Raw genomic sequence first — 17,728 nt, 5'->3', positions numbered from 1 at the left:
GGAAGGGCAAAAAAAGAGATAAAGGGACATCTTTTTGTTAGCTGTCTCTTTATAGCTGAGAATATATTAACAATGCATGCAATTTGAAACATAATCTGCACTAGATGGAGAGATGGAGGTGATATGAAGAAGCTTTGCACCTACTGCATGGCTTCAGTAGGTTGAAATGTGTTGTGGAATGAGAAGGGGGAACAGGATAGTTAACAAGAAGGACTTGAATGAAGCAACCCTACGTCACCCTGACTCTTATTTGTAATACTCTATTACAAGCTTCACATTTCCCATGTAAACTTTATCCGATTTCCATTTGGCAAATACTGACATGCTTCCTGTGTTTATACAGAACTGAACTAACATCTGCTGCTACTTAAAATTTCAACAAATACTTCCATTTTAAGTGGCTGTGCCCTAGCATAGCTGTAGGGAAGGAGCCATTCAATAGCAGATGCAGTAGAGCATACACCATTGTCTTTTTGAAGTGCCCATCATAGGTTGTAGTTTGGGTAATTAACCTCTCATTAAGGTTATACAAAAGGTGAATTAAATGTGATATTCCAGAGGTGAAAGCACATCGTGCAGCTTTTGAGAACAAGTGGTAACGTCCTAGACCAATGTCCTCAATCAATACTATCTATGTCTGTTCTGGGAGTGCCAGTAGAGGAGTGGGATTAAATGAGATTTAGGATTTTACAAGGAGGAGGGCAGTTTCACATGCGTTGTTATATTTCAAGTCCAAATTTTCAAATTGGGTTATTGGATCATACACTAAAATGTCTGGTTTTGTAGGAGCTGGAATGCCTTCAGGACCATCTCGATGACTTGGTGTCTGATTGCAGAGATATAGTGGGAAACCTCACTGAGCTGGAGTCCGAGGTGAGCAATTTTCAGCCTGGGATAAAGGGAATAGTTGAGCGTGTCTAGTTAACCATGTTATTTTGATAGTGATGGAAAAAGTGAGGTTAGAGTAGCTGCGGAAATGCAGCTCTCTGGGATCAGACAGAGACCATCGTTTTTACCCCACACAATGTAAGTTTTTGTGGGAGGTTCTTGAGGAAGATAGCTGAACAACAGTTCAGGATTTTAGGTTGGTGATGACGTTTTTCCTGCTTAAAATTGGTTATGGTACTGAAGGTAAGATTCCTTGCAGTGGTAACCCAGTTAACTTTAGTACAAGTCAAGATATGTTGTGGGACTTCATTTTATGGTCTTGCTTGCAGGTAGTTTTGAGTACCATATTACAACTTCCTTCCCTCTATCTCAGAAACTTTGCAAGAAATAACTGCCAGGTGCACCATTAGAGGTTTTCAGTGAGGTCAGCGGCTTTACTTACTTTATGAAGCTGCATATTTGACTGTCTTGCCCAAAACTGTTCCTCGTCTCTCTTAAAATTAATCTTGTGTCCTAGGAAAAGCTTCCTTCCGGTGGTTACGAAATTATTTGCTCAGAACTATCATTAATCTTTAACTCTTGCCTAGGTGTAAGTTGACTTCTAATGCTGTCACATCCAGTTTGGAGGAAATTGGCTGAATTATCCAAGCAATGAGTTTCTGTAGAGACTAGACCCTTCCCTGAAGCTGGAAGGCTTCTCTTGCTTTTGCCATGTTGTTGGCAAGAGTGAACCCTAGGATTTCCAGAACTGAAGGGCAAAACAATCTGGATTGTGTCTTTCAAAACCCTCTAAACTGGGTTGAGTTTTAACTTGTTATCATAGGGGTTTTTTCAGGGCCTTTTTTCTTGTCCATTCACTGTGAATATTAAATATTACATGTTTTCTGCAGGACATTCAAATTGAAGCCTTGCTGATGAGAGCATGTGAGCCCGTTATCCAGACGTTCTGTCATGTGAGTACTCTGTAATAGCGTGAATATCTTTGAGGGGAAAAACACTGTGTGGGGAAGGTTAGAGGTTTTTAGTTCGTAGTGTACTTGGTACAGTTCAAAAGTAAAATCAGATGTAAGCAGTTGCAAAAGTCTTTAGTTAAAAAACCACCCTAAACCAAAAATTCTTAGTTCCATCTAGTACTTCTGCTGTTGTCAGAGCCCTAGCACAAAAGCCAGAGGTTTAAAGAAGAAAATTGCCCTGTAACTGGAAAAAATCACTCTTTACAGTGGGTTAAAAATGAAACTTTTCTTCCTTCCCCCCCATGCTCGCAAGCAGTGTGCCTAGCCACTCCAGTCTGTGCAGCTACCCAGCATTGCTGAAATAACTTTACATTGCTTTAGGATTGAATAGTTACATAGCAGTGAAGGCACCTTGCTGTAATACTTCGTGTAAGCATTGAGTCTCTGTAATGTGTTCTCCTGAGTCTAAAGTGTGCATGTGCATGAGATGATTCTCTTCTGAACTACGTCTGTAAATACTTGCGTGGTACAACTCTTGGGCGGTCAGTTACTGGTGAGTGTAAGCACACAATAGAGAGTGGGACTGTGAATTCCATTATTTTCTCGTCACAGTGGGCTAAAGGAACATAAAAATCATGACTTGTAAGAGTAACTCATTTTTAAGCCTTTCATCTCTTCTTCAGGAGGTCGCAGATAACCAGATTGATTCTGGGGACCTGATGGAGTGTCTAATACAGAACAAACACCAGAAGGAAATGAATGAAAAATGTGCAATTGGAGTTACTCATTTCCAGCTGGTAAGCAGCACTGTTCTGAGCTATCAATGGAAGCCTGTTCTGTTTGTTGAGGTTGTTGACAGGAATTAGCTAATTATGAAACCCCTCCTTCTTTGAGATTGATTTCCCACTGTATTTAAAGTGCTCTTGTGAATTCAGACAGTTGTTACTTGAATGCCTGGTCATAAATGGTCACCTCTGGAGATGATTTGTTTTCAAGTCCTCCTTCCTTCCTGGTGTATGGTAGAGAGGGTCCCAGCTTCTTCAGCACTGCAGCGTTTCCGTTTGCTTCCACATTAATAAGTTGTGGACAAAAGCGTTTGCTGATTGTATGATCCAACCAGTGTTCTTTTGGGCAACCCTTTTCACTTGTTTTTTTCCCCTCTTGCAGGTTCAAATGAAAGATTTTAGGTTCTCATACAAGTTTAAAATGGCTTGCAAGGAGGATGTGCTGAAACTTTGCCCCAACATCAAAAAAAAGTATGTAGCACCTGACCAGACAGCAATCTGATCCTGTAACTTTATTATGTATTTATACAATATTTCATGATAAGACAGCAAACGCTGGACTTCCTTTAAAGGCTGCTTGTTTTGTGTGTTCCTGCTTAGTGACTGCATTCTACAGATGCTTAAAGTAGAGGCATTGTCTGCCTTTTTAAAAGTGCTTCCCCTTTACTCTTGAGTACAAGCCTGTCCGCTTTATTTTTCTTACTCTGAAAACAGCTGATGGTTATGATTAGTGGACTGCATGTCCCAGGATGTTTTATATCCTTGCTAGATTCATCGTCTTCTAAGATGCAGATTACCATCATTCCAGTTGTTGATCTGGGAAGGGAAAATATCCTGCTTGTTTTAGCTGACTTACTCATTTCAGTATAAGGATGTTTTTAACGGCCTACTGCAATGACATAAGGCTAAATTACATGCAAGTTCAATCCTCTTAATCGATAGCAGGATTATTTGCATTTTGTGATATAAATGCCCTTCCCATAATGCAAAAGGATTGCTCACAGTGGTGAGCAAGGTACTCACCTTGATCTATTTTTTAGATTAAGTAAAGCTTTTCTAAAGTGCTCATGTGACTTAAAAGCAGAGGTCTTGCTGGGCGGGGTGTGGTGGGATTTTGAATATCTTCCTGTCTGCTGATACAGACTCCGATTAGGTAGCATCAGATTTAGGTTTAAATTATGATCCAGTTACCCTACGTAGAGCTGTACCTAAGCTAGAAGTAAGCACAGATGCCCAAGGACTTTTGTTTGGATTCCTGGGGTCCGTTTCTCTGATCTGGTGATCCAACACCAGTCTTGAGTGGTCCTAAGTGAAGGGTATATGAGTAAAAAGCTGTTTTCTTTTCTGCAGGGTGGATGTAGTGATCTGTCTGAGCACAACTGTGCGCAATGATACTTTGCAGGATGCCAAGGAGCACAGGGTCTCTCTGAAGTGTCGCAAACAGCTGCGTGTTGAGGAGCTAGAGATGGTAAACATGCATGAAACTCTTGAGCTGCCCACTCTTCTAGTGAGGTCCTTCAATTAAAGCTTCCTGGTTTGTCCACCCTGGGAAAAAAGGAAGCTCTTTTGTAAGATGTATCTAATTTATTTTTTCCACTCTTCTTACAACACGAGGCTCGGTTGCCCTTCATGGTGAAACTAATGATTGTCTACTTCAATGCCTTAAATATAGTCTCGTGAAGGCTAAGGCAAGCTAAATGTTCATTGGAGTCTCGGCTAGAAGTGATTATGTTTAGTGTTGACAGCAATGTCCTGCACATGCTGATGTCCTTAAAGCCCTCTGGGAGAGAATAAAAGCTTCATTTTACAGACTGAGGAAACAAGCACAGATGAAGCAACTTGACTCCAGCTGCTCTGAGTTGCTCAGTGGTTAAAGAGGAGGAGTACTTGTTCTGGTAGGCAGAGCTGCCTCTCAGCTTCCTGCTGCAGTGCTTGCAGCCATAAAATCTTAAGCTCTTTGTCCAGTAGATATTGTTTGAGTGTTAAAGCTTCACCTTAAGTAGGCCCAGAAGAGGCAGCACTCTTGCCTTTGTATGGAAAAATTCAAATGGTGGACATTGCTAGAAGCAGGAAACTTCATTCACACCCTCCAGGTCACCCAGCATATGGGTGGATATCAAGATGTTGTTTAGCTTTCACGTGAAAAAATTTTAGTTGTCTTGGACGTTTGCATTGTTGCGCTTTTAGGAGGAGCATTGGAAAAAACTTGCCGGCTCTAAAATTAGTTTTAAACCCTTTCTTCAGTGTAAAAAGCCAACTGATCTGCTGCATGGATTTGCAAAGTTGATTTCCCTCTAACACCATTTCTCACAGCCAAGACCTTAAATTCAAAGAAACTGACCTGACTTTTGTGAGAGTTGCTTGCTTTTTGTGAGTAGAGGGCTCTAGTTAATAGGTTAACCAAGTAAAATACTCTCTAGAGTCCTACTCTAAAGTTCATATTTTAATTCATCCTGCAGACCGAGGATATCAGGCTTGAACCAGAACTGTATGAGGCCTGTAAAAGTGACATCAAGAATTACTGCCAAAACGTGCCCTATGGCAATGCTCAGGTAATGGATTTTATTAATAGTTTACAATTTAATTTGTACTTTCATTTAAGAAAGCTTTTGAAGAACACTTTTGCCCCTGCAAGTGCAGCTTCAGATTTTCATTTTGATATCGCTGAAATCTTTTGCCAGTATTTTGGAATGTTTTGTTGTTTTTTTTTCACTGGTTCATGAGTATTGATACTGGGTGAATGCAATGCTGCAAGCGCTTCATTCTTAGTTAATGCTAGTTTTAAACTATTAGCAGCTCGTTACTGCAAATGTTGCTAAAGACTTCTTAGGCTTAATGTCTGCAAGATGAGGTTCGGTGTTTTGGAGTAAGTCCAAGTAACCCTATTCATCTCATTAAACCTTTGTGAAAAAAGATACGCTTAAAGCAAGTGCTGGAAATAAGCATTGGTAATGACTTCTGAAAAAATCTAGGCATTGGGGACTTAACTGCACAAATCAGGTGGAGATGGTCGTTAGGGGATCACATAGCTGTACGTTGAGCAGCATACGACAGAATCATATCAACAGTGTGTCCGTTATGGTTGTAATACTGTGTTGTAGATTATTGAATGCCTGAAAGAAATCAAGAAGCAGTTGAGTACCCGGTGCCACCAGAAGGTGTTTAAACTGCAGGAGACAGAGATGATGGATCCAGAACTGGACTATACGCTCATGAGAGTCTGCAAGCAGATGATCAAGGTAATGGTAGTGTGCTGATTTAAGAGGGTGAGGTTGAGATATAAGAGCTCTATTGGTTTTGAGCTTCCCCTAAAGGCTTGTTAGAAGACTGCTGTGTTGTTTCAAGAGTATGATTGCTTTTTTGCAAAGTAATGAGTTTCTTAACTCTGCATCAAGCTGAGGTTCCTTCAAGGCTCTTTCTCTTTCAACTTTACTTCTTCCAAATATCTGATCAAAGCCTGTGCGCTAATTGAGGAGGAAGTCTGTGCTGAGGCTTCTAATACAGTTTTCATCCAGTTGGTTTGGATTTGGATTGGCTTTTAGCAAAGGTGGGGAAGTCATGATTACAGAGAGGATAACGTCTTCAGTTCACTGCTGACCTGGTGCACACAGATTTTGATCGAACTGATAAAGCAGGCAAAATCATGCAAAACTTAAAATTATAAATGCTGGCGTGAAGTGGTACCACGTGGAAAGCAGCAGTGAATGTTAATACAAGACACTCTTGCACAGTAGCCAGAATCACAAGCCCTGAAACAGTAGTGTGTTAGTTTGTGTGGTCTATACACAGTACCCTGACTCCGTATTGTGGCCGAAGCAGAACATCTTGAGAATTTACCACTTTGCAGGACAGACTCATTCTTCTAAAAACCAGACCTATAATCTCACCAAAATGTTGAGGAATAGAAAATGCAACCTTATCTTACACCCACAGAATTAGTTTCTAACAAAAGAAATTAGTACCTTGGTCTGAATTTTAGGTAAACTGGTTCACTTTTGACCATCTGATTCAGGGCAGGAATGAGCAAGTTAGTATCCATGAGCTGTTCTCCACTTTCTTGTTCTGTATGGTTGTACTGTGTCCTCACTGTTACTAATGAAGTCTTTACTGGTCACTTTGTCCGGCCAGGATTTAGGCAGAACAGCACTGTGTGTATAGACTTAAAAGATGCCCTTTTTAGTTTCTAAAATAAAGGGGAGTGAAACTAGTTGGGTACAAGACCTAATTTGGTGAGTATTTCCTGCTCAGTGTGCTGTAACTCAAGAATAGAAAATAAAGGCAAATTGCTTCTGATACAGCCAACACAAGCTGGAGCCTAGAAGCCACTCAAGATGGCTTAGTGCTCACTCCATAAGCAGAGATAGTCAATTTAGAGAGTAGCACTGTTCTTTTTAATAGGAGGTGTTGGGACTAGAGAGCATGTCTGTATAGCTCTGGATTGGGCAGGTGGTTATTCTCTTTGTGGATATAGTTGGATTTTTTTTTTTCCAAGTGCTTAGTGATGAACATTGGGGTTTTTTAAATTTTTTTTGTAGCGGTTTTGTCCAGAGGCAGACTCAAAAAATATGTTGCAGTGTTTGAAACAAAACAAGAACAGTGAAGTGATGGATCCCAAATGCAAGCAAATGATTACCAAGCGCCAGATTACACAGAACACAGGTATCATCTTCTGAAAAAAACCTTTACTTGCTTGCCTGAGCCATTGAGTAGTCTGCATGGCTGGAAGAATATTCGCTTTGTTTTATTCTGCATCGTGGTTGTCAGCGCACACACTGACTTTATTCAATCAAGTTCTTGAGGGTCAGCATGCCTTGTTGGATCCACTTTATTCCTGAAGCTCTTACTTCGCAAGTTAAAATTCTGTTGTGAAAAAATACTATTTTTCCCAAAAAGTAAATTCATGGGTGATACAATGTCATCCAGGAAATTTCTGTCAAATCTCTTTTATTATGTTCTGTAATCTGAAGAGTTGTGTACTGTAATGAAGTTCTGTCGTCTTTCCTGGTTAGATTACCGCTTAAATCCAGTGCTCAGGAAGGCATGCAAAGCAGACATACCAAAATTCTGCCAAACTATCCTGAATAGGGCCAAGGATGATACAGAGCTGGAAGGGCAAGTCATCTCATGCCTGAAGTTGAAATATGCAGATCAGGTGAGTAGAGCTGTGCATGCAAATGAGAAACTGTGCTGAGCAACCCCACTGAATAACCAATCCAGCTTGTGTTTTGTGGTGTGTTTGATCTACGTAACAGGCTGTGCATAAATGAGTTTCATGCTCCTATATGTGTTACAGAATGCACAGGTTAAAATGCAAGGTGATTGATTTATGAAAGTAGAGGTCATTGTGTGGGTTAATGACTTTCTCCGCTTAATAGCGTCTCTCTCCAGACTGCGAGGACCAAATTCGAGTGATAATCCAGGAATCGGCTCTTGATTATCGGCTGGATCCCCAACTTCAGATGCACTGCTCTGAAGAGGTAGGAGAAGTAGCTCCACAGCTACTTTTTCAGGACAAAAACTCTCTTCATGAAGCAGATTCTTAAAGCATGAATTATCTTGATAATTAAAACAAACAAAACCCCCTTTCGAACTGCTTCTGGCTAGTCATGGTCTTTGTGATTTTTGTCCCTTGTCCAAGAATTGCAGTTTCCTGTGCAGTGCTAATATAAAGTTGTTTTTTTTTCTGGGATCTCATCAGTACTCATGATTGTGGAAAAATACTGCTTTCCTGTTGAGAAAAAAATGTGTGCAAGTTCTCTGGTCTTGTCAGCCTTAACTGGAATACAGTCAGATTTTTGAGATTTCACTTTTGATAGCCGAATCAGCAGATCAAGTATTGCTTATTTCATATCTTAACATTATTTCTATGCTGTTTTCCTCCCTGCCTTCCTCCTCAGTACAGAAATATTGACTTCTTGCTGTTGGGTTTCAAAGGGTATATAGACATTGCATGAGCCAGGCTGCATTTGGGTCTGGCGATTCAGGGCAGGGAAAGTATCTCATGTGTTGTCTAGCTGTGCCCTGTGATGAACTAATGTATTGAAATACAAATGTGCTAGAAGCCAGACTGATTGTTGTGAACTACTACTCTTAAGTTACCTTTTTCAAAATAGATTTCCAGCTTGTGTGCAGAAGAAGCAGCAGCTCAGGAGCAGACTGGGCAGGTGGAAGAATGTCTGAAAGTGAATCTGCTGAAAATAAAGACTGAAATGTGCAAGAAGGTAAAGGAAGTAAACTGAATGTGCTCTAAAAGGCATCCCATCCCTGCAGAAGCATGCAATTTCTGCGCCCACCCCCCCCCCCCCCCCCCCCCGATCACAGCCCAGGCCATGTTCTAGCTAGTATGAAGCCAGAGCTCTGCAAATTTCCTTGCATGTCTGAGTTCTGGCCTGCAGCGATTCAATTCAATTTCAATTTGCCAGTGAAAATTGTGGTGACAGTGCCTCCTTTGCAATTCTAGGCGTTGATACTTTCTTGATTATGGTTGCCAAAGTTTCTTGTTACTAATTTGCTTCCTCTTGCTGTCTCTGTTGCAGGCTTCCTGCGTGCTGTGTATGGCCTGGGCACTGGCTATGGTCAAGGGCTGCATGAATTGCCCCAGGGCTATGGCACCTTACTTCAGTTCTAATTGAAGTAACCCTGGCATTGACTTTGTATTTTAGATTAATATGGGTATTTTAATCAACATAAGTATGGTGACCGTTGTAAACCAGGTTATTTAATCCAGCCTAAAACAGCATTCATAACCTCATTCAGGGACAGTGGTGGTTTATCTCATGATACTGGATTTAAAAAGATGATGCACCTTTCAGAAACATTGAGCAGTATGGTGCACTCTCCTTTTTTTTGAGATGTACTTGTAATTTCCCCCTCCCTAGGAAGTGCTCAACATGCTGAAGGAAAGCAAGGCAGATATATTTGTTGATCCAGTGCTCCACACAGCCTGTGCCCTAGACATCAAACACCACTGTGCTGCCATTCCACCAGGGAGAGGACGCCGTAAGTGCTCGTGCTTTACTTATATAACCTCTCAGTCCTGAGAGCCTTAAGCTGCATTTTCTTATCAGCATTATCTTAAGTACAAGACATTTCCACCAGTCTTTTGTAAGTAATAAGGTGGAAAAGCTGCAGAGGTGGTAGATGCCACTAGAAGATGGGTATCCAGAAGTCCTTCCTTGTGTCCAAGGCGGGACCTCTTTTTCAATAATCTGCAAATTTAATGAGTATATGTTATGTTTGATCATTCATATGATTACTGACAATAGCGGGTGATACCAGATCTGTAACTCTTCTGTAAAATCCCTTCTCGGTTAAATCCCACTGAAAATGAGCTCTTAACACATGTGGGCTGAAGTACATGGACTCGTTTTGCAGTGGGATTTATCTCCCACCCTGTATCGGCTTCACACAAGATACAGCTCCCAGGCTTGCTTACGACAATGTTGTATCGGACTGTGTCAAAAGCTTCCTTAGAGCTAAGCTGGTTCTCTTACAGAAGCAGATCAATTTGGTTTCACAAGATTCAGTCTTGGCTAATCCCTTTGGTTCTCCTTTCTTTGTATCAGTCTTTGTCTGTGCTTGGCTCCTTTGTTTCAGTATTTTGACAGATAAATTAAACCGAAGTCCTTTGATCTTTTTTTTTCTTCTCTGTTTAAACATACCAGTTCTTTCTTTTCTAATATTACAGAGGGTAGATAGTCTTTACTACACTTTGTAAGTTCAGATAGCAGCTAAAGGCTTTGAGACTTTATCAGCTGTTCCAGGTCCTCCAAGGCTGAGTTCGGCAGGTTCAGACCACTTGAAATATCATTTATTTCCTAACCCATTCTTCTCCTGTTTGAGGTCAAGCTCTTGCACTTTGTTCCTGCCATTATGTTAGCTAGCTGGACAGTATCTATGACTGTTTAAGGAAAACTGGTGGGGAAAAAAAGTTTTGAACTTTCCATCTTTCTGAGTTTATCTGGCATTGAAAATAGCAGCCGAGTATTTTTCTGATCATTATCTTTTGTTCTGGTTACTGAATGCCTTTCTGAAACTCTGGATATCCTTTGTTTATTCCTGTTTTGTTGTGGTTCTTTTGATGTGTGTTGTGCTGTGTTTGCTCTGAAGGTATGCAGAAGTCTGTAGCTTAGAGAGGGATCTGCCTCTTGAGTGTTTGAACTGATAATTCTGTTTAAAAAGTCTGGAGTTAGTTTAAAGTTTGCAGCCTGTTTGCTATGAACAAAATAACTCTTCACTGCAAAGCAGAAGGCATCCAATTAGGGATTACTCAAGTAAGACAGCATAAGTATAAAATATTTTATGTCAGTGTCTCATACGAGCATGTAGAAGAGCTTATGGGTTAGCCAAGCCACTCCATAGACACCCAGAACATTGTGATCCCATTTCCTTTTTGCAGGGGTGTGTGAAAACTCAGGAAGTTAGACCTTTCCAAAACATTCTATCGATCAAAAGAAACTCCTAACAAGCCTAAGGAGATAACATTTTTATTTTTTCCTGAGCTGAATTTGATCTTAGTTCTCTCTAACGGTTAGTGGCATGGAGTTTAGAGTATAGCTCATTGAAGGTGCAAATTTATAAGACTTTATAAAATCTCATGTAAATCACATGAATTACATCTTGGATATGTACTGTAATTTCTTTTTGGAAGTCAAAATGCCTTGCGCCTCAAAATGCAATATTCATCATCAATCTTCATGAAATTGCTAACTTCAGGGGTACAACAGGTCTTTGTATATAGTCATGTTAGGCTGGCTAGTCTGTTTAGAAGGCTCTGTAACTGTCAGCCTTTATGAGGATTGAAGTGTCCCTTTCCAGCAGCCTTTCTGTAGCATGTTGTTGAAGCCACTGTTTCTGTTTTGTAACACCATCTTCTGTGCATTACAGAAATGTCATGCTTAATGGAAGCTCTGGAAGATAAGCGTGTGAGGTTGCAACCTGAATGCAAGAAACGCCTTAACGATCGTATTGAAATGTGGAGCTATGCTGCCAAGGTGAATATGTAAAAGATTTCTGTTGTGGTGGTTTTGGGTTTTTTTTTTTTGCATTGGATCTTTGTTTCAAGCTATTTATGAAAAAATTCAACAATAATGGAATTCTTATCTCAGAATGAAGTTTAGCATTTTGAGTTTGGTCCAGAAAATTTGAAACCAGGTCTTGTTTTTTTGAACTCGTATGTCTTGCACTCTCAGTGTCTGAGATGCATCGTCAACAGTGCAGAATTAAACAGCCCTTTGTGCACGTAGGACTTGGTCTCCTGTAGGGAAAGGCTGGGGCGATGAAGTAGGGTCAGCAGAACTTCCTATTGCAAACTCAGATGAATCATTGCAGGCCTGGTTGTTCGGGTTTCAGGCCAAGTCTGACAATGGCAGGAGGCAATAGCAGTACCAGAGACTAAACCTGATAAAGGCCAAGGCTGAGGGTCGCATGGAAAGTGCAGATCGGCTCATTTATTCCCTTCTCACCTCCAGGTTGCCCCAGCAGAAGGCTTTTCTGACCTTGCCATGCAAGTTATGACCTCTCCGTCCAAGAATTACATACTATCTGTGATCACGGTTGGCATCTGTGTACTCTTCCTCATCGGCCTGATGTGTGGACGCATCACTAAGCGGGTGACAAGAGAGCTCAAGGACAGGTAGAGCCTGGATTGCCTGCTGAAGAAATGCCTGCCCAGTGCCCAGTTTTGTACAGCCCTCCTCTGTATAGTCTACCCACCCCCTCTTGCAAGAGGAGAATAAAAAAAAAAAAAAAAAATTAGAACAGCAGCAGGTGTTGGCTCAGTTTTCCCATCCTGGATCTCATCCACAGCATCTTCATCCTATGAAAGTTTGTGTGCAACATTGGCCGCCCAGCCAGCAGCTTTTGTTACCCCTTTGTTAGCAGACTCTCGTTTACCTGCCTGTAGACAAGTCTCTGTTTTACTGTTGGAACTGCCTTCACTCTCCAAATCAGACTGATCTGACCTGCAGCTCAAGCAGTTTTTAAGTAAATTTTTAAAGAAAGACCTGTATCTGCATACCGGCTATATGATTTAGGTAATGGTTCATACTGAAATCTAGTCATCCTCTGTGGCTGGGTGAAATTGAGGCAGGAAATTAAAGGGTAAATTGCATCTTACACCACAGTTGGCCTTGTTTTGGACATCTTGCTCATCTTATATAAAGCATCTTCAGAGCATAGTCTTGGACAACCTAAAGATGCCAGTCATTGGCGTCATCTTCTAGTGAATATCCTGCTTTTGTGACTGTGGATTTTTTTGGGCCGAAAAGATGTCCTCCCTTTCTTCCTCTGCCACTCGCAAGATAGAATAAAATACTGACCAGGATCAAATATTCATGTGAGCTTACAACTTGTATTTCAGTAGATTAAAGACACGGTGTAGACGCGAGGCATGTAGAGCCTGTCAGTAGTGGACAGTGCTGCTGTCAGCGGGCATGAAGTACCCTGATCAGTTACTTGGTCAACTTTGTTATTAGCGATGATGCAGTAAAATTCTAACACTCCTTTTATTTTACCTTACTAAAGGTAAGCTAGGTAATATAAAAATTACTAAAGGTAATAGCTAAGCTATTACTCTTCCAAATTTACTGTGTACAGATGATATTGACACTCTGGCAATACAGTGCTCTGTCAGTGATGCAGGAAGCAACTGAACACTCAGCATGCTCTGTCTGTAAAATGGTTACTTATGGGCTAGTGCAGTGGTGTGTAACTGGCCTGTCTGGGTCTTGGTTTCAATGGTAGCACTGAAGAGTGTTTTTTGTTTCCATAACTACAATTGATACTGATAGCAACTGGCGTTTCCTGGGATGTAGGACACAGGTGCTGGTCCAGAAGGCCAAGGAGGAGCGGATGGGAGGATGATAGTGTTGTATGAAAGGCAGAAACATCTGGACCTTTAAGGGAAGTCACTTTCATGTTACCATCAATGTATGCACTTGCACTCTGTGTAGTTACGCTTCCAGAACCTGATACTCACACCCAAGAACCCAAAGAATGTGTTTTAGAAAAGCTGCACCAGTAGTTGTGGCCTCTCCTTACCATCATCTTTGTTCATCAAGTACACGGAGGTGTGGAGGTCATAAGCCACGTGCTTTGGCTGAAACACTGAGCGTGTCGATGAAATCTAGGGGTGGCTGCACGAGAGTCCGTGTGTACAGTAGGATATCCTTTATTCGCCTTCTAGGTGTGCTCACCTGCCTGTGCTGTGGTAAAAATCATGTGCCTGAAACCGTCCAGCTTTGCCTGGTGCTTGAACCATAACTTTATCTTCCCATTTAGTGCGCTGCTAGGTAGGACCTGACATTTCCAGTTCTCCGTGTTGTTCCCTAAAAGAACAATAGAGGTGGTTTTGAGTGTGGACCAGCTGATTCTGATGATGCTGTGTATACAGAATGGCATGTCAAAATACTGTGAGCTTTTGCTGCAACTGAAGCTTTTTGCAAACGTACCTTCATCCCACTCTGAGGATGGACAGCAAACTGTTAGTGATACGATTTTAGACTTGCTGTGCCAGTGGTCTTTCACAAACACTTCTGGGGTTATATCAAAATATTATGAACACCAAGCAGTAGAGAAAGTCTGAGCAACGAAGGTTCAGCAGAGAATTAGTGCATGGTGGGATTGCAGTTAACTGGATAGGTAGAACAGAAATTAAGTCTGAATTCTTTCTCTTGCCCCTCTTCCCTGGTGCTAACAGAGCTTAACTGGTCCTCCGTCAGTGTGAAGCGGAGCAGAAGAGGAATGGTTGGTTGAGTCTCTTTGAGGTAGCACAGGTGTATAACACCACAGCTGTTAGTTTGGTGAAAAGTGTATATTGTTTCACTTGACAGAGTGGTGAAATGACTGCTGTAGAGATGGGTGTGTTCCCAGAGCTGCCGGCAAGGGAAGCGGGATCTTTGTGCAGCCTTGTTGCTTGGCACGAGTCCTGCTTCTCGAAGTCTCTGTTGGGCATAATTAAATTACTGTGAGAGGGCTTTTTTTAAACTGTTGCGACTTTTTGAAAAGGCATTTTGTAACCTGATTAGCTTGAAAAGCCTAATTAGATGGTTTGTTGTCTAGAAATAGCATCTTTCACTAAATTCCAAAAGACATTGCAGTGAAAATTGTAGGTTTGTAGCCATAGTTCTGAACGTAAACCCTGTTCAGCTCTGAAGGTGACTTTCTTTACTTTCAGATATAAGGCTTTTTTTTTTTTTTTCTTTTTGTAGAAGATTAAGGTAAGGGTGCTTGGAGTGCTGCGTTAGGATTCTGTGGTGGTGTTAGTCTATGGTTGGTGGTGTTTCTGACTGTGTCAGCAGGCTCACCTGGGAATTTGGTTTCAGTGCAAGTGCTCTGGAATGGTGTTATAGGTCTGTGCCTGGAGGCCCTCTGAAGCAGAAGTAGGATACTAAATAAATTTCTGCATGATTCCCTCGGATGCCCTTTGTCACTGTGAGGGCACAGACCCACCTTTTAAAGGTATGATGCTGGCAAAGGGTCCAGGCCGTTTTATCATTGAGCATTGTTATCTCCTCACACCTTAAAATGGGGTCTCCTGCCACTGATGATGATGAAATTTGCCTTTTTTTTTGTGACTAGAAATCCACCAGTCCCAGTCTTGAAACATCCTCCTTTTCATGTATACCTAAAAATTGAGAGGTCTCAAAAGCACAGAAACCTACACAAGCACTTTTCCAAAAATAACCTGCTCGTGCTGTTGCCAACACAGCATCTTGCCTGCAGGTAACCATTTTCCATTGCAGGGAAGGAAAGAAATGGTTATAAGAAACACTGTTGTTGCCTTGAACTTGAGGAAGTCTTTTGAACTTCTCTGATCTAATCAAGAGTGCTAGAAATAGCTGCTATCAGCCAAGAGAAGAGTGTTGGTGTGGCAAAACCTGGGGCACCCTCTCCTCTTCATGACCCTTGTCTCTTGGTGGAGAAGGCTGCCTTCTGCAGAATGCAATTTGGGAGATGTTTGGGGTTTGGTTTTTTCCTTGTCGGCACAAAACCTTCCCTTGGACAGCTCATTCTAGACACGGCGATGCTGGGCATGTGTGGAAGGGGTAGGTGATGGGACCTAGCAAGGCATGCAGCTCTCAGTTTCCCTCCTGCTGCTGCAAGGGTTAAGGTGTGTTTCTTAAATGACAGCACGTGTTTAGATGGCAGTGGGTAAGGGTGACTGTACATGCTGTGCACCTCGTTAGTGTTCATTCTTGTTGACCTTAATAAGCGTATTTATTGTTTATCTAGAGGGTCTAACCAAGTCTTTTTGCTGAGTTTCAACTTGTGATTCTCCTGCCTCGCTGCTGTCATTCAGGCTGCTGGAGTGACTCCTGTGGGTAGGAGGAAAAATTCCTGACACTTCAGGTACTGTCCAGTGAGTCGAATTGAGAACCCTTATGTCTGTGTCACTGCGAAGGGCTGGGAAAGCCCTAGTGAAGTTCAGATAATTCTGTTATTTGAATATACGAAATTAAGCATTTCACCCAGAATCTGACACTTAAATCCATGCGAATATAATCAATCTTGCTCTGAAAGAATCCGCATTGTATAAAAAAATAATGGAGAGGACTGAATGTCTTTAAGTAGAGAAACTACCTGTGGGTGGGCACAGAAGGAAGAAATGTGACAAGCCAGAGGGATCACTTGAATCTCATAATGTTGTAGAGGAATTCTGTTCATGTAGGATGGTGACTTCTGTTAAAACACAACTTTATTATTTAGTTGAAAGAAGATTGTAGTATTTTTTTTTAACTTTACCAGCTTTGTTTAAAGAAAGATAGTTTTGAGGTGTGTGTGTGAGTGCATGAGTGTGGTATGAAACCGGAACATTTCACCTAGCACTTCTGTCCCTGTTTAAAACACAGCTCTGTGGACTCCAGCAGCTCTCGTGTCGGTTTGTGTAACAGTACGTTCTTAGGGATGGGGTTCAGAATCTTCAAGGCAGCTCCCAGGTGCTGACACTCTCGCTGCCTGGGGGCCAAACCTGCTGGCTCACCTCCACTGATGAACCATGGTTAGAGAGGACCCAAATCACACGCACGTAGGAGAGAATTTGGCCAGTGTCTCAGTTACTGTCCCGTACTGGTGGAATCCTGTGTCGTACTTACTCTGTCGAGTTCCCAAGCACTGCCTCTACGGGACAGGGAGGACTAATGACATATTGCCACTCACTGGCCCGAGGCAGGTTGCTGTTTTCTCCTTCCACAACACCCAAATCTGATTCCGTAGCTGACCGAAAGCAAGAGATACCTTCCTGGGTGAATCACTGCCTCCACACCCCCATCCCCCCCCCATATTTACTGAGTAGAAGTGCTTGGGTAGCTCTTGCGTGGGGAAATACTGATGCGGGGGAAAGGAGAAGGTGTGACTCACCTGCAGACACTCGTGCCGAAGGGGGGTGATCAGAAGCTGTGACTGATGTTTGTGTTGGACTGGACAGGGTACCGGGGAAGCTGGGTTTTTTGGGGGGGTACCCCAGCACACCCTGCTGTCCCTTGGGGTGCCACCGCAGGCCCCCCCCCTGTGACGTACAGAACAGACCCAGCGGATTCCTGTTGTGCGGCAGAAGCTGTTTGAACTTAGTCTTTTTTTTTTATGATATTATGATGATGGTTTTTAAATGTGACATTAACGAGACTTCTTTTTTTTTTTTGTAAATTGTTTTCCCTTCCTGTGTATAAATCCTGGCCGGTCCTTGGTTTGTTTGGTTTTTTTTTTTTACATGTCCATGCTGTGTAATTTTGAGATGTTACTGAGATTCTGAACATAATAATGTGCATTTTTTTTCTGTACAGATGAAATGGGAGAATTTAATAAAAAGAGTCTGCAGGTTTGTACTTGTTGTAGTTTATTTCTTAGGGCGGGGCGCGCGCACCTCCCGGGGGGCGGGGCATCGCTGGTTCGCGCCTCCCCTCTTCACCGCCGGGCTGCGGATTGGGCGGCGGGCGGGTGACGCGGCGCGCAGGGGCGGCTGTCGTGCCGCGGCTGGCGGCCGTAAAGCGCGGAAGGTCAGTCGGGCCTCCCGCCCCCCCCCCCAGCCCAGGTGAGCCGGCGCGGCCCCGCCGTCCCCCCGGCCCCGCTCCCTGCCCTTCCCTCCCGGCGCGGCCCTGCAGCGCC

At 42.4% G+C, this 17,728-nt stretch overlaps 1 protein-coding gene across 1 annotated transcript in view; it reads left to right on the top strand.

Moving 5' to 3' along the window:
- The window catches only part of GLG1 (golgi glycoprotein 1), an 82,496-nt gene extending 70,134 nt beyond the window's left edge, over positions 1-12,362 (top strand). Inside the window, exons 13-26 of the mRNA XM_086468964.1 lie at positions 787-873; positions 1,779-1,841; positions 2,525-2,638; positions 3,009-3,097; positions 3,977-4,094; positions 5,086-5,178; positions 5,728-5,865; positions 7,162-7,285; positions 7,636-7,778; positions 8,002-8,103; positions 8,740-8,847; positions 9,505-9,625; positions 11,513-11,619; positions 12,097-12,362. Coding sequence (XP_086325090.1) covers positions 787-873; positions 1,779-1,841; positions 2,525-2,638; positions 3,009-3,097; positions 3,977-4,094; positions 5,086-5,178; positions 5,728-5,865; positions 7,162-7,285; positions 7,636-7,778; positions 8,002-8,103; positions 8,740-8,847; positions 9,505-9,625; positions 11,513-11,619; positions 12,097-12,264 — 1,575 coding nt within the window. The 3' untranslated portion in view covers positions 12,265-12,362. The remainder of the gene's footprint in view (positions 1-786; positions 874-1,778; positions 1,842-2,524; positions 2,639-3,008; positions 3,098-3,976; positions 4,095-5,085; positions 5,179-5,727; positions 5,866-7,161; positions 7,286-7,635; positions 7,779-8,001; positions 8,104-8,739; positions 8,848-9,504; positions 9,626-11,512; positions 11,620-12,096) is intronic.
- Positions 12,363-17,728: the final 5,366 nt, after the last annotated feature.

The sequence above is a fragment of the Leptosomus discolor genome, chromosome 8 (assembly GCF_034619465.1).
Source record: "Leptosomus discolor isolate bLepDis1 chromosome 8, bLepDis1.hap2, whole genome shotgun sequence".
Lineage (NCBI taxonomy): Eukaryota > Metazoa > Chordata > Aves > Leptosomiformes > Leptosomidae > Leptosomus > Leptosomus discolor.
This window is presented reverse-complemented; position numbering and strand designations above follow the sequence as displayed.